Source organism: Corvus kubaryi, unplaced genomic scaffold (assembly GCF_017639235.1).
Source record: "Corvus kubaryi isolate FWS band 111438036 unplaced genomic scaffold, C.kubaryi_AGA036_p1.0 74, whole genome shotgun sequence".
In the NCBI taxonomy this organism is placed as follows: Eukaryota; Metazoa; Chordata; class Aves; order Passeriformes; family Corvidae; genus Corvus; species Corvus kubaryi.
Window position 1 is genome coordinate 17,237,224 of NW_024582061.1, and position 21,291 is coordinate 17,258,514.

The window sequence follows — 21,291 nt, forward strand, 5'->3', positions numbered from 1 at the left end:
CACAAACTGGTTTGTGCAGAGGAGAAAGAAACCAACCCAAAACCAGCACCTCTGCAGGAAGCACTGCATAGGGGAGCTTCATCTACCCCATGAAGTGACACCAGAGGGCTTCTAACCCGGCCTCATCGGTGATGGTCCTAGCAAGCTGCCACAGAATTTGGGTATTTTAGGAACTCTGCTGCTTGACTGAAGGCCCCCAAAGCACCATGCACCAAAGGCATCCCGCTCCCGCCTCTTCCCCAGGGAGGAGAGCCAGCTCTCCCCCCTCTCCAGGGAGCTGAATCATGGCAGGACCAGGGATAGCCAGGCATATCGCCAATTTTTCCTATGTACTGCTATTCTTGGCAGCAGAAGAGGTCACTGAGACAGCTGTCCTGGCCCTGTTGCACAATCCTGGGCATCACTGAGCTATTCCTAATGCTGTGAAACCAGGACCCTGCCTGCAAGGCTGACACTGAGCACCAGTTCATCCGAAGGTGGCTGCATCCCTCCTTACCCAAAACCAGGCACATCCGAGGTGTTCTCTCTGCACTGGGCACACACCACACAACAAATGATTATTATATCATGCTTTTAATACAAACTTAAAAAAATCTGGAACAATAGAAACTGTACAGATTTGATCAACCTTTTTGTGGGGTTTTTTGTTTGTTTTTAACTAAATCTCTAGACACACCAATATCCCGTTCCAAAATATTGCACAACATTCTGAATACAAAACTCTGATTGTATTCCTCCTTCGCTAAAGAAAAAAAAAAAAAGAAGGAAAAAAAAAGAAAAAGACAGCAACCCCCTGGTTCCCCCCTTTCAGTAGTCCCCTTCTCCAAAAAAAACCCCAAGCAGAGCACACACAGAAACCCTCCACTCGGAGACATACAGACTTCTGTCCTCTTTCACTCCTCTCCCACAAGGCAACTGTAGATTCACTCCTTGGAGAGGGGTGGGAGGAAAGGGAGGCTGAGTGGGGAGAAAGGAATCTTCACCACTTCTTTTTTTTTTTAAAGTTTTTTCCTGAAAAAATATTTTTTTCTCTCCTCTTTTTAAGAAAAAATCTTGAAAAGAAAAAAATTACATTTTTTTACGTTAGAAATATACATATATTATATATACCTCTTACATTTTACAAATGTAGCAAATTATTCAATACAAACGGACATCAACAAAAAGAACATAAACCCATAAAAAATAAAAGTTAAAAAAAAAAATCTTCTCTCTTCTCTTCCTAAGAAACCAGGTAAATTAGTGCAGGTTTTTAAAAAATAAAATTGAAGCTGAACGCCTACATCCAAGACTAGAAAAGACCTGAAAAGGCCATTAGTTTCCATTGCTGCCTGATGCTGGAGGAACATTTCTGAAGCACACTTTTTTCCTTTTAAGATGCAAAGAGGTTGGTCCCTCTTCTTTTCCTCCTTCCACTCACACCACTATTTTTAAAGCAGGTAGAATACGTGTGGCAGGGCAAAGCAGCATCAAAGCTTCACACACTTAAGCAGGTGGACGGGGGACATCCCCACTTCTTCCCTCCCTCCCTCCCTGTGCTGGAGGAGAGCATGCTGTCTCATGGCAGCAGCTCACAGGTGGCTTTGTCAGATGTGGGGACAGTGGGGGGGCAACTGGACCAGGTCCTGCTATCAGGGGCTAAGCAGCCCTCAGAGTCCAGTGTAGCATGTGGGGTAGCACCCAGCAGCACCCTGCTGGGGAGAAGGACTCCATGGCAGTGGTAGCATCCGTTAAGCGGCAGGTTCAAAGGAAAGAAAAAAGGGAAACACAACAGCTGGGCCATTCCTCATCAAGTTGTCCTAGTCTGGAAACCTGCAGGGTTGAGGCTGTGGGCACCAGCTCTGGGGAAACTGGTTGGGCTCTGGTCTCCTCACCCACCTGCTGCGTTGGTCATAGCTCGATAGCAAGCAGCCTGCTTGGGAACCCATGCTAGGCACAAGGTCAGGACCGCGCTCCCCATCACCCATCGAGAGGAGGGGTGCGCTGGAAACTCCTTGGAGAGCTCTGGGCAGAGGCAGTCTCCCTCCGACAGCCCGTTACCTTCTGCAAATGCTCACTGGCAACACAACTACAAAAGGGCTGGAGTGCCTCCATCTCAGGGAAGGGAGCAGGAAAAGCACATGGTCAAGCTCATCTCACCTGAAACTGAGATTTCTTGAAAGAGCACATTGGTTCCACGAGCACAGGAGGAGCGGATTTCAGACTGTGCTCCAAGAAGCAACATTAAAAGAAAACCAAACCTCAAGTTCAGGAAGCAGCAAAAAAGCTTATTTTTCATTTAAACTGAGAACTTCAAAGACTGGAGTTTCATCATCTCCATGTCTCTCTCCTTTGCACACTTTCATGCTCACATAGCAGCCTCCAAGGAGACCTCCCTTTCCACCTAAAAAGCCTCCACCCTTCCTGGGCATGAAACTGCCCTCCTTTGGCTTTCTTGGAAGGTGGGTTCTGGAGTCCTCAACACAGAAGCAATCAAGCTGAAAAGCCACTACTGCCTGACTGCAGCACATCATCCTGGGGAAAGCTGAGGAGTCCCAGATCCCAGCCCTGCTGTGAAGGGGCACCATACATTCACAGGCTGAGATGACCACTTGCCTTTGGAGCACCCAGCTCTACTCTGCCCTAAGCTTGCCACTGTCCATGCTGATGTGATCTGGATGGAATGAGGAATTTATGACAGGTGCTTCCTTTTCGCACTGGATCAGCCCCCTCCTCAAGCTTCTCCAGAAAGGCAAAGCAAGGGATTTAGTCAGGTGCATACCCAGCTGAAAGCACAAACCCTTATGCTACCACTCAAGACAGCAGCTTCAACAACATCACCCTATCTTCCTGAAAAGTTGTGCTGCCTCACTAACTAAAAAGGAAGGAATTTCTTCTCTGAGACAAGAAGATGAATTCACAGCACATAATGAGAACTCTGACCTCAGGGGCCACCTCAAGTGGATGCTGGCCCCTGCTGCTGGGGAGAACATCTGGGGAGTGGGGGCAGGATCCAAGCCGAGTCCAGCTGGTTCAGTGCCACCTCCCCCAAGCCACAGGGACAGGCAGGTGGTGTTTCTACACCACAGGGGCTGTCACCCAGACTGACTGGGTAGCCCTGAGAGAGCACAAAAAGGCCCTCTCGCTCAGGTACAGAAAGGTCCAATAACCAGAGCCACTAAACTCAAAGCACTGTCCCCCTGTAGCCAGAGCTGGAAGTGCAGATGAGGAAGGGAGCGGGAAGAAGCCATTTCACAGTAATACTCTGCCCTGTGACGTGCTGGAAGATGGTCAAGGAGAAGAGTTAGTGCTTTTCAGTACACAGACAGAACAGCTGATGCCAGCTTGGGCTGGAGCCACAACAGCACAATGGTCTGCACCCATGGGCACAGGAGATGCTCTTTGTCTACGTGCAGAGCTGTAACAGAAAAAGCAGGCTCACCCACCCATTCTGGCTAGCACGCAACAAGAGTGTGTTTGTCTCCACCAACACTGACTCATCCTCTTCTAGTCCCTCCTCCAGCACAGTGGTATGAAGATGACATCCCTACCCCCAGGTGGAAGGGCCCTGTGTCCAGCGTGGGGCAGGGGGTGGTGCAGGGAATCAGGAGCATTGTGACCTACAGTTGCACCAGTCTTGGGCTGGGGTGGGAGAAATGGGAACACAAACCAAAAAAAAGCCCAAGACTCATTTTAAGGAGTAAAAAAGTGAGTAGGAAAAAAGCACAGGTACTGAGTTAAAAAACAATTCAGTGCTTCAGGAGCGTTACCAGCACAGCGCAACAACACTGAGCTCTCTCTTTTCCCAAGAACCTATATTTGTAAGGTTTTAATATTTTCTGTATATTTCTATTTTTCTTTTCTCTCCCTCTTGTTTGTTTGTTTTGTTCTTGTTTCCCCCCCTCCCTCCCTGCCCCAAAATAGTCTCCTTCCTTTGTTTTCAGTTGGCCAGGACGACGGGCTGGAACGACTGGCTAGGATACTGCATGGCATTCAGGTTGTAGCTGAGTCCTTCCACGAAGGGAGACTTCTCCAGAAAGAGGCTATTGGTGCTGCCACTGAAGACCTGAGCCATATCAAAGGTACCACCTGTGCTGGCGTTGAACTGCGATGCTGGTGGGATGCTGCTGGCCTGGCTCTCACTGGCAACACCATCGAAGAAGAGACTGCTGGCTCCCGGTGAGCCGCCACTGTAAACGAACTCCTTGGCATTGGGGGAGAGCTGTGACTGCGGGGCTTGGCTCCCAGCGCTCCCGACGAAGTTCAGAGAGTGCATAGACAGGGAGAGGCCCTTGTGCTTCAGCAGGTTGGTGGTGGGAGACCTGACCATTCTCGGCTGCTGCACAGCCCCTGCTCCACTGCCCCCTCCTCCAGCTCCTCCACCCTTCTTCATCTTGGTTGAGCCGAACTTGGTGGCAGCAAAGGTGGCAGTGGTGAAAGTGATGGGCTGTGCAGAGCGAGGGATGAAGGTGGGGCTGGGTGACTGGCCAAAGGAGGGGGACGGAGAGTTGGACAGCGAGTTGTCATGGCTGCCGATAGGGACAAATACCTGGGCATCAGGGTTGAAGCTGCTCTTGATTTCTTTGTCCAGCTCTGTGGCACTGCAGCCCTCACTGTCATCTAGGTAGAGAACCTTAACAGAGCCCTTCTCACCGATCTGGTAGGAAACCTCAAAAGGATCAATCCAGACACTCAGCTCTTCTGGCACATTGGCACGTACATCCTCCACAGCCAGCCCGCTCCGCTTGGCCGCCAGCTCCACCACCGGATCCACCGTCTCCCCTATATGAACACAGCGATAGCCAGATCCCTTCAGAGGTTTCTCTGGGTACCAGTGACCCTCATATTTCTTCTTCAGCAGGCGCTCTAGCTCCTCACCAAACAGGTCTGCCCGCCTCCGAGGAAGCTTGTTGTACAGGTATGAGATGATGAAGTTAAGAGCAACTTTGATCTCCAGATGCATACTCTCTTCGCAGCAAGCAAGTCAGGGCAGTGTATTAAAAGTAACAAAATGACAGAAACATAGACAAGTTTTGACTCCAAAGAGACCTAGGGAAAGAGAGAAAAGGATGGATGAAGACTAGAGAAGACAACAGCTCTCCACCTGTTGAGATAAACAACTGTGCCTTTTCATGAACAAAGCAGAATGAGCAGTTTGCACAAATACTAACAAGAAGTAATGCTCTCTAGGAGAGTCACCACAAATCTACTGGTCTTCAAAACAGAGGGATGCCAGTAGGGAGGAGTCTCCCTGCTCCTCTTTCAGAAGAAATAAGCGTGTAGCCACTACCTGCACACAAGTACGTACATCACACTCACCTCGCTGCCAAGCACTGCTGCTGTAACCAGGCAGGCCACTGTCTGCTCTGGCAGAGCTCTGTCAGCACATCTAACACGACTCTCCTGCCCTGGCACCCAGCTGCTTCCAGCACGCCTCACCTGCACCAGCCTCTCCAGAGCACAAGTGCAGCACCTGAACAACCTCGTGACTCGCTCAGCAGCTTTGTGCGGAGAGATCTGCTCGTGCTCAGGACGGCAGGGCCAGCCTCTCCTCTGGGAGGCTGGGTGGTTGTGCCGGGTGCCACGTCCTGCTGGAACAAGCGCAGAAGGGACGAGAAGGAGCGAGGGAGGGGGCCGAGGCACCAGCTGCCAGCCCATGTTTACTATCCCCTTGACTGGCAGGCACATATCTTATTAAGTGTACGCAGTTGAGACTCTGCCTAGCTACAAGCATAAAATCTCAGTTTAATTCGGGGGGGGGAGAATGGGACAGGAAACGCGCATAGGATCACAAAATACGCACGTGCCAACAACCTGTCCAATACAGTTCACATCGCTTATCCCTGCACAGAGGGAAGATGAGCTCTGCCAGGATCAGGTACCTACTTAATAAAAACTGAAATTGCTTGCCAAAGATTGAAGTAATCCTCCCCTCCTCTCTCTCTCTGCCTTGTAAGGAAGTCTCCAAAATGGAGAGAACCCACAAAAGCACAATGCAAAACCACAACACTCAACTCTTCCATTACACACAGATTTGCAAACAATGTTTGTCTGGGTACAAAAAAAACCCAAACCAAACCAGGTATGTCAGCACTACACTCTGTCACTCATCCAAAGAAGATGAATCCCACAGATATTTTAAGAGGAAGCACACTTCCAGTAGCCTCCACGCCTCTCCAGAGGAAAGAAGAATATCCAGTTTTTAATTGGCAGCTTAGTCAGAGGCTGCTGTGTCTTCAGCTGCTCTCACCTTGCTCAAAGAGATACACTGTGTTCAACCGTCTTCCTAAAATGGGCTTTAGGGATGTTCTTGCACAGCACTTAAGCCAATGTTTATGATGTGTGACAATTATTTGGGGGTGGGGATGGAGTACAAACATACACTGTCAGCATTCTCCTGAAAAATCCCAGCAGCACAACCAGGTATCCATGCTGGCCTAAGTCAGGAGGAATTAAAAAACTGACCAGACTTGTTTGCTTGGTCTAGTTTAGTGGACAGGAAGGACTGAATAATTTTTAAAGAAGCCTTCAAGTATTTTGAAGCTTTACTACAAAAAAGGGATGCAGATTCTATGCTTTTTCTGTACTACTCCGAGTTCACAGAGGCTTAGCTTTAGGATGATGGTAACAAGAAACAGATCCCACATCCCAAATCTGCCAACAGGGAGGCCAGTTCTAAAAGGAACCCCCTTTGGGTTTGATTCAGCAACATAAAACCACGCAGGAACAAGGGAATGAAAAAGAAGTCTTGCCTTAAAAACCTACTTCAAGGAATTACTGTAACGTAACAAACTTTGGTAGGTCACTGCAACCTGACCAAGTCCAAGTAAGAACAGATGAACACCAGAGAAATAAGGAACCACAGTTTTTTCTACGAACAGTAAGGAGAAGCCATTTTCAGAAAGCAAAAGTCTTGGTGCAGAGACAGAGCCTTTTCCACAGAAATGAAGTACGAAGCAAACCCCTAAAGAGCATACCTAAACCCTAACAAGAGTTTGTATGGACTATACTACCTCAAGGGAGGGTTACACAGAGCTCTCTAACTACTTTGGCTTTGAGACATTCGAAAAGAGGACACCTTGGGATCCCAGCAAGTTAAGCACGAAGAGAACAGACAGTTTGTAAGTCTTTTAATCTTGTGATAAATTCTAATCCAGATCAAAAATCTAGTAAGAAATCAGATATAAAAGACTGGGAAAGAAAGACTGGCCAAAATTTGTTAACACCCTATCTGCAACACAAATGTCTCAATATACATTGAGGAGTCCAGATCCTCATCAACTTTTTGCAGAAATCAATGAGAATGTACAATTATACATCATCGTCTCCTTTATTCTTTTCTCTTGTTTTCCTAAAAAGAGAATATTCTGTACCTTGTTTATGAAAAAGGTAAGTTAATTAGCCTAATAACACCAAAGCTGCCAAGGTAGTGGCATACAACTGATACCTGCAGGAGGCACAAAATAAAGTCACTGGCTCCTCAGGTTGTTGATATGGCAAGATATGCTCCAGTAGGCGCCTCTCAATTTCTTTCTACTGCACTAGAAAGTGATAAAGTAATTTAAAAAAAAATTTTAAAACCCAAACCCCACCGAAAACCAGCTGAAGCAGCATGGCTCTGAGAGAAGAAACTACCGAATATCAATTGTAAAAGGTATTCTGAGCAGGCTTCCATAAAGACCAGCATTTTCAAAGTAAAGGCTTACTGTACAGCCTCGAGGTGCTGGCAGGGAACAAAGGAGCCCCCTCAGATTCCCCGTTTATCGGTATGCTGAAGGGGAGAGGCCAGACCATCACTTGCAACAGAGAAGAAGCAATACAGGAACGATTCCCTCTCCTCCTGGCTACACCAACACGGTGGGTGACCTTGCCGGTATCCCCCTTTGAGATCCCGAAGGAGGCCTGGCCCCCGGAACGGGCTGGCCACCGCCTCGGGACTTGAACAGACAGCCCGCGGTCCCACAGCCGGACACACCCGTCTGGAACGAGAGCGCCCTTCCCAGCACCCCCCTAAACGCCGGCGGAGAGGCTTCCCCCCGCCAGACGAACGGCCCCGCGGGGACGAACCCTGTCACCCCCTCCATCCCCGGTAGTGCGGCCATCCCCGGTGCCCGGCCAGCCCCGGCACGCCGGGAGCTGTAGTCCTCACCCCCCCCTCCCTGCCCCGCGACCTACTTCTCCCCGGACTGCAGCTCCCGGCGCGCCCCGCGCCCGGCCCGGCGCGTCCCCCAGCGGGGCAGGGCACAAAATTTTCCACGGCACATGCGCGCTAGGGCCCGCCCGCCCTTCCCGGCGCTGCCCACGGCCGGGAACACGCCCCACGGCCCGGGACCGCCGGGCAGCCGCCCCCTTCTACCCTTCTCCTCCCTCCGTCTCGGCAGGGATGGGCGGGCGCGTCCCACCCCGCAGCTGCTGCCCCGCCACGGCTGCGGGTCGGAGCCCGGGAGGCCGCAAGTCCAGTATCCTTCTGTCTGTCTCCCCCGCCCCTCGCTGCTTGTCCCCTTCGCCCCAGTGGGGCACGCGAGGTCGCAAACAAGGTTCCCAACAGAGCGGTCGGATGGATGCGGACATGTCAACAAGGGCGAGCTCCTGGCCCCGCACGCCCAGCGGGGCACCGCAGATCGGGGTGTCCGGGGGAGGGGGGCAGCCCAGCCCAGCCCCGACAGCGCCTTTGTTGTCGCCGGGCTTCTCCCCCACGGAGCTCATCGTGCACGAAGGGGAACACCCTGGCGACATCCCCCTTCCCCGGGAGCCCAGGGTGCCCGCCGCCGCCCTCGGAACCAGCCTGCCTTTTTTGGGGCTGCTAGGGCTGGGGCTGAGCCGCATCCCGCTCCAGTCCCCCCCGCCCCTCAAACTGGGCTGAAGGGAATGAAATGGTGAACTGGGGCACTGCAAAGCGTCCCCGATCCAATGACTTTCACCCCCATTCTTCTCCCCTGAAGCCCCATTAATCCCCCCCGAGGCCACAGCCACACAGTGGCTCCACGGACGGGCAAATCGCTGCTCCTGGCGGGGAGGGGAACGATGAGCCCCCTCAGACCGAGCGCACAGAGAGGACGCGCGCTGGGGGGGCCCCAGCCCGAGAAGGGGTGTGGGGGAGGGAAGCACCCCCAGCCCCACTTACTTCGTCCTCGGCTCCAGGGCCGGCGGCTGCTGGCGGCTGTCGCGGGGGCCGTGGGCGCTGCCGGCGGGTCTCTGCTCTGCCCCGTCTCGTCCGTCCCCTCCCTCCCTTGTCCCCGGCGGCGCGGGGCGGGCCTGGTGCTGTGGTGTGGATGCCGCTGCCGCGTCCCCAGAGCCGCCCGCGCCCTGGCCCCGAGTGAGCCAACTCACGGCAAACTTTCACCCTTAGCAACCTCTCGGCGCACGGATCCGCTCCCGCCCCGCGTGATGCGGCCGCGGGGGGCGGGCCGGGACTACTTCCCCCTCCCGTCGCCGTCCGCAGCGCCCCGGGATGGGGCGGGGGGGTCGGGCCGGCGGAGCCCTCTCTGCTGCCCCCCCGGCACCGGGAGTATCCCGCATCCGAGCGCAAGGGAAAGGAGGGGGCCGCGGCCTTAGAGGGGATTGACCTGAGGATTTCCCCAAGCGGCGTAGCCTGAGGCGACGGGAGGTGGGGGGGGAATCGAACGGAGCGGGCAGGGCCGAGACCGGCCGGCGTGGTCCCCGCCCCCGCGCACCACGAGTACTGTCAAGCCCCAGCTCGGTGGCAAGGCCGGCCCCGGGACTCCCGCAGGGTCAATTCCCTGCATGCCCCAGTCACGTCTGGAAAAACCCCCGTGGTGGAGCCCCCCGCCCTGCTAGAGCGCAGCAGCTCGGGGCGACGTGCCCACGAGAAATCCCGGCTCCCTCCATCGTTGCAAATGCCTCGGGACCCCGGGTCCCCGATGAGGGTGGGGAGCCCGGGGGGCTACGAGCGCATCTCCCCGGGAAACAACGGGGCAAGGCCAAACCGGGTGCGCTGGTGTCACTGCGGGGAGGGCACGGCCATCCCCGCGACGGGGACGGAGACCCCGCCCCCGGCACGAGCTCCCCGCCCCCCGGACTATTTCGTCTCAGCACGCCTGTGTGCCTCCGCCTTTAACAGAGCTGGGCCGGGCCCCGCCGCGGCGGAGACGAGAAACCCGCAAGGTGCGCGAGGGCCGGCCGTGCTAAAAATAACTGCGGCGTGTTAGCAACAGCCTTCCCATTGGCTGGCCGGGCCCGGCGGCGCCTTCGGATTGGAGCGCTGCCTCAGCCAGTGAGCCGAAGGGGGTGTGCGCGGCGGGCGGTGCCGGGCGCGGCCCGGGGACTGCCGGGAGATGTAGGCACCGAGGCGGCCGCGGCCTACTCCGTCCCGGGTGCTCCCGCACCGCGGAACCTTCGCGGGTTCGGGCACGGTTCGGGGTTACAGGCTGCCCTGGGGAAGGACAACCGTGGTGACGGCCATCCCTGGGGCCAGGGGCCGATGGCGGCACCTCCATTGCCAAAGGCTGAGCTGCACCGCCCACTGGCAAGCTGAAGGCACTCTCACCCAGCGCACACACAGATCCACACCCTTTATTTCAAAGCATACCCATTACTAGTTCCAGGAAAATGAAGAAAATGCCGACAGGCATCCCCAGGCCGTGTATTTTACAGTCCAAGGTCACACCATCTTGCACACACACCACTTGCAAAGGCTGCTTGCTGTCCACACATAAAGCAGCTTTTGACCCAAGTGACAGTCCAAACTAGTGGAAGGGACACCAAGAATGGTGTTTCCAGGCTCTCCCAGTCACATGTCCTACATCTTCCTCAGATGACACAAACATTACCACAGTCTCTGTTGCAGCAGGGGTAGCTGGCCTGGTAACCATCTCCCAAGTGCAAAGATACAAAGTTCATCTCTTGCTCCATTTCCACAACAGTCCTCAACCTCCTTCTGGGTTTGGTTTGTCCTCCCTCATTCAGGAACACTTCAGCTCAGATACTGCCTTTGCCACGGAAGAGCATTTCTTTGAGGCCAGCCAACACCATGTGTTAAGAAATCTATTAATGTTCCTTCCCAGACACAGCAGCCACCTTTGCTCATTTTCCCACTGATTAAAGAAAAAAAAACAACAACTTTTGAAGTTGTTTTTTTTCCTGCAGGGGAAGGGGAAAGAGAAGTGGAAGATTTATGAGAGCTATTATGAGCAGCCTTATTTTCGTCACTCCTATTTTAAAAGGAATTTAGTTACAAATGAACAGCTTTTTTTTTTTTTTTTCAATTATTCCCTTGCTTTGCTGGAAAAAAACCCATGCTGTCAGCCAGAGATCAGGAAGTTAAAACGACTGAGCTATTTTTAGCATCATTAAGCAAAAAAAGGCAATTACATTTCTAAAATTCTATTATTGTTTTAATAAGGTGTTACTAAGAGGATGTCACATATTAGGGCTCTTTAAAATACCTGTGCCTTGATTGTGCTCCTTTAATTATGGCGTTGCCCTTGTACACACGCAGGCAGAGGAATTCTGTCACAGTATCTGCTCCTGCATTCTCAGCCATTTGGCTCTTACGTCAAAGCAGAGCTACCGTGTCACATGTGCATGGGGACGGGAGCAATTGCCAAGCCACTGGGACAGAGCTCGTTTGGTCGGGTTATTTAATGCCAAGGAAGGGGAGTCAGGTTATAATTGGGCATAATTAATATCGCCATACCCTGAATCCTCTGTACATTCAATTCACATGACAACCCCAAGGAAATGAAAAATTCTTTCCTGCTATTGAAAAAGGCAAACATCTCCAGCTGATGTCTGTAATGAGAAAATAACAGCTCCTGTGCAGATAAGGTTTCAGAAGCGAGATTTTGTCCGTGCAGCTCCCATGGGAAAAGCTCACAGGCAGATTCCAGGCCTTCATCTACCTTTTTGTTTTGTCTTTTTTTAAAGAAAAGTAATGCTTGGGGCTCAAGGGCTTTGTCAAGACAAGGTCTAGGTGGTTCAAGGGACTGGAGGTATGTTACAGAGCTATTTGCTGAGCTCAGCTGTGGCTGGCAGTTGGTCTGAAGGGGTGTGTAACAGGGAACACCTACATTTCAGAACACAGCAATGCCTTGTTAGTACTGGCAACAGAGGCCAATTTCTTAATAGGCCAAAAGGTCCCATGTTCTCTCCTTCAATGTAAATATTTGAAATTAAAGGGTTTTTTAAAAATTTGTTATGCAACACTTTAATAAAAAAACCCCCACTACCTAGGAAAGTAATGGCAGGAAGACACATTTGGCTCCGTGCATTAGGATTTGAAGACAGCACCATGGGGGCTCAGCTGCCACGTTGACAAAGCTGTCCCTGTCTCTCCCACCCTTCCCTGCTGTTGCCACACAAGTACTTTGCAGCTGGCAGCCAGGGCGCCCCTGAATGCACAGGACTGGCTGCACAGGACTCCACAGACTGATGAAGTCCTTCCAAAGCTTGGCCTGCACACAGCAGCAGGACGTGTCTTGTCTCATTCCCCCCCGTGGGGAAACTTGCCCTTTTAGCACATGCTCTGGTCTCCAGTACTGCAAGGCAATCTCCTTCTCCTGGACAAGTACTTCAAAATCCATTTAGGTGAAAAATACTGCAGTTTTCTAAAGGCCCTGCCTAGGTATCATCTACTGGTACATAGAAATCATTGCCAGGCAAGCAAAGAGTTATTTTTCTGGGCTACAAAAATGTGTCCATTACCCTTGTCTGAATTAGCAGCTTCAGGGCAATGTTCTGTCCATGCTCTGAAAGTACTAGAAAGGCAGTGGCACTGAACTGATCTGAGCACCAGCAGCATTTGGCATGCTCCCTGGAGCTGTCTGAGCAAACAAGGCAAAGGGGAAAAAGCCTGTCCCTCCCTCTCTCCACCTGCCCAGTGACTCAGAACAACTAGAAATGGCAGCTTAACTCTCAGAATCCAGACTGATATGTCCAGCAGTCAGCGTGAGGGCATCAAGAGTGCCAAGAAAGTGAGTATGCTCAGCCATTTTTGGGGATGGGGGAAGGGATGGGGACACTCATACCTCTACAGCAAGCCCTGCCTGGCTGATCCTGCTAAATGATTAGGAACAAGGGGTGCTCTAAAATTAGCTCACCAGGGGGTATTGGTTCTGAGGTAAAAAATAATTCCTTACTTTATTTCCCTCTACCTTCACTGAAAAACTTTTGTCATCTTCCAAATTTCCAGGAAAGAAAAAAAATACGTACAAACTTTCTGCATTCCTAGTTTGATAATTTGGGCAGCCTGACTGAGGGTAAGCGATAAATTCTGGTTGAAGTGATAAAGTTCCAGGTACAAAAAATCTGCATGTCATGGCCTGCTTTTCAAGAAATACAGCATTTAAAATGGCTGATAACAGGTCTGACATGGGCTTCTGGGTCTACAGAGGCAGTTGCTTATTCCCATTGAACTGCTTTGGGAGAATAGGTTTGCTGTAACCAATGAGCTAGATTGCTCTGAACACCTTGGCAAAGGGCATCCACCAGAAGCTGTGTAGGGGAACCATGGTGCAGGGAAGAAAACATACTCTCAGATACTGCAAAAAGCCTGGAAAAGAAACCTGACAGAATTAATAGCTGGGGGCAGGAGAGGGAGGAGCAGCTGAGATAGCTGTAGAGCCAGTGATAGATAAAGCCAGCTGCAGCAGGGGAAAAATTACTTTTGAGGGGAGGATAATCACAACTTGTGTGCTTTTCACTTTTATCCAAATGGTTGCAGCAGGTAGAAGAGGCATTTAAGCCAAAGAGTAGTTAGAGGAATTGGTACTAGGCTCAAAGAAATAGCTGAAATCCTGGAAGGGGCACAAAACAAAAAAAGGTCTTGGGGCTCTGCACCCCAAGACTGCACAAAGACAACCATGTTAGTGTAGCACACGCTCTGCTCAGACTACAAGCGTTTGGAGGACTACAGGGCACACACACTGAGCCAGGACCCTGATTTAACCATCTGAGGAGTGTACACACCCGTGGGGAACTCAGTTCCGCCTCTGCACAAAGGCGCCTGTTCCCAGATCTTTGCTGAGCCAACAGACTGCTTTTAGCCTGTACTGGTATTTGACAAACAAGCAGCCTCTGGTTTCCAGCATGCACACGGCCAATAGCCTAGAACACAATAGTTGGTTTCCCATTATAGCAGGGAAGGCTTTAACTTATTCACAGGAACAGGATAGCAAGTCAAATAGCTTAGTAGGTTTTAGAAAGGGATTGGATGTTTGCACGGTGAAACAACATCCACAGCCGTATTAGCCAGGGTAAGGGTTACAAGCTCAGCGATCCTCATGCTACGGGACAAAATGATCAGTGGCTGGGATCACAGGCAGACAAAAGCAATAGCCGTTCCCTGAAGCTCCTTGCAGCAAGGTCACGTGGCCATAAGCAGACACTGTCAGAAACCAGATAACCCATTGTGAAGTGCTAGCTGGGCTAATCCTTCGTGTCCCCAGAAAGCTCCAGAGAGGCTAGGCACAGAATGAACCAAAGAGAAATTCTTGTTTTACAAAAAATAAAAACCCAAAAGAAAAAGTTTTATTGGTATGCATCCTACAGGAATGGTTACAAGAAATGGCCTTGGATTAATCTGTCAAAGAAAACATGGAACAGCTGTGCTCTCCCTAGGAAGGCACCAGCCATGAGCAGGTTCCTTACAAAACAGGGCAGCATGGAAATATACTGGAGGAAGGGAGGAGGGGAGCAGATTGATGCTCTGTTCTTCAACACTAATGGATGGGGCAATTTGAAACAATTGAGAGGAGGCCCAGTAAGAAAAACCTCAAGCTGTAACACCTCTAGTGCGTTTCTCCACACTAGAAACACACTTGCCATTTTTACTGAGCTGGTCTCCTCTACATGGAAGTGCTTGCCCACTCTGCTTTGCCTAGAGAGATGGGGCAACTGCTAGCAGAGCTTCTGCAAAGGCAAGAGACAGTAATCTTCATTTGCCCTCTCTCATCATTGGTTCTGATCAGGTTTCAGTCTCCACTCAGTCTGTTATTTCTCCAACCCCAAGTATATTACTGAATTTGTACTGCTTTAGAAAAAAATAATCAACCAGTTTTCAATAAGAGTAAAGTCCAGAGATGTTCCAAGACCCTCTTGCCAACCCAACAGGAGGTAGCCACGTACGAATAGGATCACCTCTTCTTGAAGCCATACTTTTTCCTTTCATAGAAAAGATCTGTCTTGGAACTGCCCAGGTTGACGATCTTAGGGCAACCATCCCTCTGTAAGAAGAGAAAATGTAAGTTAGAAAATGGGCAAACACAGAACAACATCATAGTTTCAGTAGGTTCTCAGTTCCCACACTCTTCATCCCATTCTCAACACATTTCAAACACCTGTACAGACAAATTACTCTCCAGTAAGAGAACTGGAACAGAGAAGAGGATGGATATCTTTTCAGCATTACTGTAGGACATGGTCTCCCTCAGGGCCAAAATGGAAAACAGCTCATATAACATCAGCCATTTAATGAAAAGGATGCTCAGTGCCTCAAGACTGAATTCTTTCTAAATTAGGATATGCAGGACTTATAGAGCCCAGAGGAATAACCCTTCCCCTCTTTAGCCAAGAAGAATCTTGCTGCTCTAGATGCCATCAAACCCATTCTTGTGTTTAGGAACCCCTCTCAGCTGTGACAGCAGAACTGAATCTCAGATTTCTTGCATCCTGGATCAATTACTGCAGAGGCTGTACAGTCAGCTACTCACAGCAGCTACGCAGGTAAGTTCTTGTACCTGAATTCCAGTAGATGGTGAGGAAAAAACCACAAGAAAAGCAAGGGGAGTAGGGGAGACCCTCCTGAGAGGTGTGGTTGCAAAACCAAATCAGAAATGCACCTCTTGGTATACCTGGGAACATTTGCCCGTGGGCCACCTGAGCCCAGCATCTGCATAATTCTTTAGGGCAAAACATTATGGCTGGCCACAGCAGCTGTGAGGGGCCCAGAAGGCAGAGGAACACGTGTCCTTGGCTGATGTGCAAGCCTGAGTGCATTACATTTAGAAAGCCCCTGGGCAGATGTCAGATGCTGTAGAATCTGCACCCAAGCTGCCTGGCTCCTGTGCCAGAGATGGAATCTGGTGGGGAGGATCTGCATGATAGGAATAACAGGAGAGGTGGGGAACAGAAATCATCCCTCCCCCATACACCTGCCACAACCCATTTCTAGCTATTGTCTCCTTATTTCATTTTGAACCTCAATAGTAGGACTCTTTCAAGCCTTGCCTCCCACGATCCATAGAGTCTGTTCAGATCCTGACAGCCTTATTGCAGGGCTCTGTTCATTCTTCCACCTCCTCCTAAGGACACAGCTCATGAGCATGCTCCTTTCTCCAGGAAAAGATTACTGTTTGCAACTCACATCCTGGGTGAAAAGGTGGGATTCTGGCCCTCGCCCACAGATCAAAGTGGGCTGAAACAATACTTCATTCCTTCCTCCACCAGAATAAATGAACCAAGAGTAACCAGGTCCTTTGCCTTGTGCCCAATAGCATTCCACCTCTGCCCTCCATTTCATTTGCTTTCTTGCTTCACTTTCTTTTCCAGTCTTTCTCTGAGGATGATGGAAGTGCTGTGGCTGAAACCTTGGACTGTTAAAGCTTCAGGTACAGAGCTCTGTCCATCTCTTTTTTTTGTTCACACCAGCACCAGACACCATAACTGTGACAGGCAGCAGCACACTTAATTTTCCTCCTTCTGAGCTCCCTACGCTTGTGCCAGCACTTTTCAATCCTGAAACAAATCATGTCAAATTTGCTGTTTCAGATCTGCAAATTCACATCTGCATGAATATGTAACATTTGAGTTTTCTGCTATGGAGCAACTTTCTTCACTCATGGCAGCCTTCACTCAGGTGTTAAAATACTCTGGACCTGTTATTCTCCTCTAGCTCTATGTTTTCTACAGTCCTCCCTGACAGAGCAGCTGGCTATTTCACACCTGAACCAGACATGGTAAGATACAGGTGATCTTAGGTTATGATAAACACCTGTTGGGAATTCATATGAATTGATAAAAATAAAACCAAGCCTGTTTTACTCATGACTTATAAAGCCACTTGTCTTCATTCCAAAGGCATGTGAACAAAACTACTATTTCTCAAAGCATTTTTAAAGTAGGAGGCAGCATCACCATCACAGCACTTATATCCATATCTAGAAACAGAGAAATACTATGGTCCTGTTAGATGTAATGACTTAATTCAAATGAAGACCTGCTCCTGTCCTGGATTTGGCTGCAGTCCTCTAGAGAAAACAGGCACTGGAGAGAATTAAACCAGCAACTCACTCAGCTGAGGACACTCCTGTAAATTGCTCTGAACCACTCTCTCAGCATGTTCTTCACAGTCATTAGGGTGCACAGGAAATGATATTTGCAAAACACAGGGCAACCTTTAACAGACACTCTCATAGCTACCAGACCTATATTCTGGGATAGCAGAACTGTAAGCATCATGTTCTTGTTCTTCTGTAAGGTCTTTCTAATGCTTTGTTGCAGTTCTTCATCTCCTGCACTCGTTGTGTTGGATTATTAACAAAAGCCTTACAAGGAGTGAACAGCTGCCTTATTTCACATGTGCAGCGGCTATCTTTCAGTACAACATTATAAAAAGATTATAGCTCTGACTGTAGACAAAAGGGACCATTACACCAAAAAACATTAGCAGAAAGAGTTATCTACAATATACACCATTCCAGAAAGAATAAGAAAATATAAATTGTATCCCATTGAAATGATACAAGCATCAAACTTGTGAAACACAATTACCAGTGGAGCCACTGGACACTAAGGACCAACTTTATGTTGTTATTCAAAGGAAAACAAAGGTTTTGATTCCACAGGCCTTACAGTACCATATGTGCTCTTAATCAGTGGCTCATAATGGACTTCTAGTGAGGAGCTGCTCCTGCCCCTGCCTTACAGTGTCTGCAATGTTTCTGACCCTGGTGAAACCTAGGCTGGAGAGGTAGTAAGATAACAACCTGAAGTGGTAACAAGCAGTGCGTGAAGGAAATGAACTGTGAGCATGTGAAACAGTCAGATCCTTAAAAGGAAGAGAGTTACAATTCCTCAAAATGCTTTGCAAACACAGGGAACTATCAGAACGGGAAGAAAGGTTTGAGGTACTGCAAACGAGTGCCAAGCATCCCATGTCCCAGCACTAATTTCAGCAGCTCCAAGCCCTTAAAGGTAAGCACGGCTACCATGTAGCTGGGATGGCAACATACATCTTTTTCCTGGATGGTGCACTCCTTGCAGTAGTAGGCGTCGGACACTCCGGGCCCCCCGCAGATGACGCAGCGGCCCTGGTAGGAGCCGTAGTTACACTCGTCACAGATGCGCACCAGGGTGCAGGGCCGCACGTACGAGTCGCAGATCACGCACTTGCCGTCACCTGCGAGCACAGCAGAGCCTTTGGTTACAGAATGTCCTTTTTGCCACCCCCCACGTCAGAGGAAAAGCTTCCTAGTCAAAGAACTTGCCTGTACACTCAAAGACAATACAGCTGAACTGCAGAAATGTGCCTTGCAGGCACAGGGCATAACTTTGTACTGCACACAGACTTGAGAGGAACAAGGGCCGTGGCCTGCAATATTCGAGGGGTTTTTTTTAATTTAGTCATACATTCACAGTCAGGGAAGAAACCCAAAGTTACTTCTTTGTGATTAGCCAAGACTTGCTTAGACTGTACCACTACTTTTATGCTACAACTTTTCCTGACTTTTTCACTTAAAAAAGAAAAAGCCACACTGACAGGACTAGTGTCCTTACCTACACAGAAGCAGCAGTGTAAGCTTCTCCCACAGTGCCACATCAACAAAAGTCTGGAGTTACTATCCTCAAAGAGATAAGAGACTGTACTCGTGGTCCCTTTAATCCTTCATCTGTGAGAAGGCCAAAGAAAGGGCAAACTGCCATGAATGGCCATTTCACAAAAGTTGCTCTTGCTCTCTCACAAGGAACTGAGTGAAATTCAAGTAGTCATACCATACAGGCAAGGAGCCATCAGATGCCAGGAACAGTTTCTGCTGCGCTGGACCTTAACCAAAACACTGACCTACAGATGAAAGGCTTCATATCCCATTACCAGTTCCCAAGGTATCTAATCCTGACTCCCACAGACAGCTTGCCTAACCTGCTCTTAAATCTCTGGTGTGATAGCCCTCAGCTACTACCAATGGGAATTTGTTTCACTGTCACGTGCTCTTGAAAACGATTGTCTTGCTTCAGACTGTCCTTCTCCCACCTTACTTATTTTCACACTATTTTTGAATCACAAACTACTCACTTCTTTTGTCCTGTTCCCTTACAAGAGCAAACAACAGATCACAAGGATCTAACAACAGATCATACTCTTTCTTCCCTTTCACGGCTAAGCATTCGATTCCATGGGGTTTTTTTCCTGTTCTAACTCTAGACATTTGCCCTCCATTTCTTCTCCTAGATGCTGAATCATACTTTCCCACAATATGACGAAGCCAGAATCCAAAAATGCTTTTTTTTCCCCCTGCTTTAAAATAATCAGGATGAGATTTTGGCATTACACGTTACAAGTATCCAATGAAGTACTTACTGTAGCCTCAGCCACAGGAAATGCTGGCAGCAGCTACTCACTCTAGAACTGCGTTCCTGTGAGAGTCTGTTTGAGCTTGCAACTTTTTAAGTATTCCTTGAGTTACACTTGCAACATTAAGGTAATTGTTCCGGTCTCAGAGTGACATCAAGTTTGTGGTTAAAGCAAAAATAGATTTCAACCTTCAAATCTAAACTGCATGCTCTAACCACACCACCATGTTATCAAGCAACTAAACGTGGACACTATACTTACATTTTTCACAGAGTCTTCCAATTGCTGAAAGAAAAAAAATAAAGAAAAAAAATTATTTGAGGTAGGAGAAAAATCTAAGTAACTACAAGCTTGAATGTCAAATAATTATCTTCTGTAATGAGCAGTCCTTAAAAAAACCTGAAGGTTAAACCACAGAAACAGTTTGAGCATAAACACAAACATTCATGATAAACAATATATATCCTCCTGGAGATATTTACCAAGACCAAAGATGCACTGTGAATGCACAATGACACCCCTCTGCAGTAAGAAAACACACATTCATTATTCCACTTCAAACACAGCCAGTGTGTCTGACTGAAGGAAATGCTGTACATGAGTCTTGGCACAGTTTTAGACTGGTTTAAGGGGGGGGGGGTGTGGAAATAAAATCAAGTGTTTGTTTAAAGCAGCCCAAACACCTTCTTTGCTTTAGAACGTGAGGGTAGTTAAATGTATCTTAGAAGTCTTGTCACTTGTCTAGGACACTCACAGCAATGATTTTAGGAATTTGGATAAATGCCGTAAATATTGAGTTTCAAAGACTAGATGTCCACATTCACAAAGACTAAATAGTGATTTGGCTGAAGAGACAAGGGGTTTGTCAGGACATGACTTTTCAACATAGACAGATGGTTAGAAGCACTGACTATTCTAAAAAGATACTTCCTATGGACAGTGCAGCTAAATGTTTTGTGTTTATGGATTTTGCAGAAAGTTATTTGTTAAATTTGCTTTTACAAGGAGTGACAAAAACCTGGAAGGGGTACCTCAATTCTAATCTTGTACAAGAGTTCTTTAAAACTTGACCCAAATACTGACCCAGATGCGACAAGGATAAATCCCGTTATCTCTATTACAGGGATAAGCCGGAAGATAACTTTCATCTCACAGCCAAAAAGATGTTCCCAAATGCTGCTGGATCCGTAACGCACGGCGGGGCAGCAAAACAACAGGAAAATAAAAGGAAAGCAAAAGAGGGCGAGAGAGAGGGAGGGAGGAATAGAGAGAGGGAGGGGGACAGAAGCGGGCGGCGCGCGCCGCTCCTCCTCCCCGCCTCCGTCGGGCCTAACGGCCGCGCGCGCGCCCAACGGCCGGTAACGGGCCCACACACGCGCGCGCGCGCGCCTCCCGCTCGCCCCGCGGCGGGAAATGGGGCCAGGGGACTCCTCCATCCTCATCCCCCTATCCCCCCATCCCCCGGGACTCACCCACGCCCGCCTGCTTGCGGCAGAAGATAAGGTCCGGGTGGTGCTTGGCCATGGCGAGGCGATACCCGCCTGGCGCTGCTACTGCGGCCCCGCGGAGCCCTCACCACCGCACCGCCCCGCCCCGCCCCCGGGTCCTGGCCGGGGTGAGGGCAGCGCCTGCCAGAGCGCTTCCCCCGAGCGGAAAAACGCCGGGGGATGCCGAGATAAACCTTCGCCCTAAAGCCACTCTATCTCTAAGCTTTCTCCGCCCAGAGAAGCTCCGCGTGGCAGCCGACGACCCTCTCCCTGTCGAGGGTGTCCCCCTGCCAGGAC

At 49.6% G+C, this 21,291-nt stretch overlaps 2 protein-coding genes across 2 annotated transcripts; both read right to left on the reverse strand.

Moving 5' to 3' along the window:
* Positions 1 to 554: 554 nt before the first annotated feature.
* TOB2 (transducer of ERBB2, 2) lies at positions 555 to 9,361 on the reverse strand. Its single transcript, XM_042051243.1, has 2 exons — positions 9,104 to 9,361; positions 555 to 5,028 (listed from the first exon to the last, which is right to left on the reverse strand). The coding sequence occupies exon 2, from the start codon at positions 4,940 to 4,942 to the stop codon at positions 3,920 to 3,922; it is 1,023 nt and encodes a 340-aa protein (XP_041907177.1). The 5' UTR covers positions 4,943 to 5,028; positions 9,104 to 9,361; the 3' UTR covers positions 555 to 3,919.
* A 5,083-nt stretch (positions 9,362 to 14,444) lies between these two features.
* Positions 14,445 to 21,118, reverse strand: PHF5A (PHD finger protein 5A). The gene is made up of 4 exons (XM_042051253.1): positions 20,980 to 21,118; positions 19,769 to 19,792; positions 18,168 to 18,334; positions 14,445 to 15,161 (listed from the first exon to the last, which is right to left on the reverse strand). Exons 1-4 carry the CDS (start codon positions 21,029 to 21,031, stop codon positions 15,072 to 15,074), a joined length of 333 nt encoding a protein of 110 aa, XP_041907187.1. The 5' UTR covers positions 21,032 to 21,118; the 3' UTR covers positions 14,445 to 15,071.
* Positions 21,119 to 21,291: the final 173 nt, after the last annotated feature.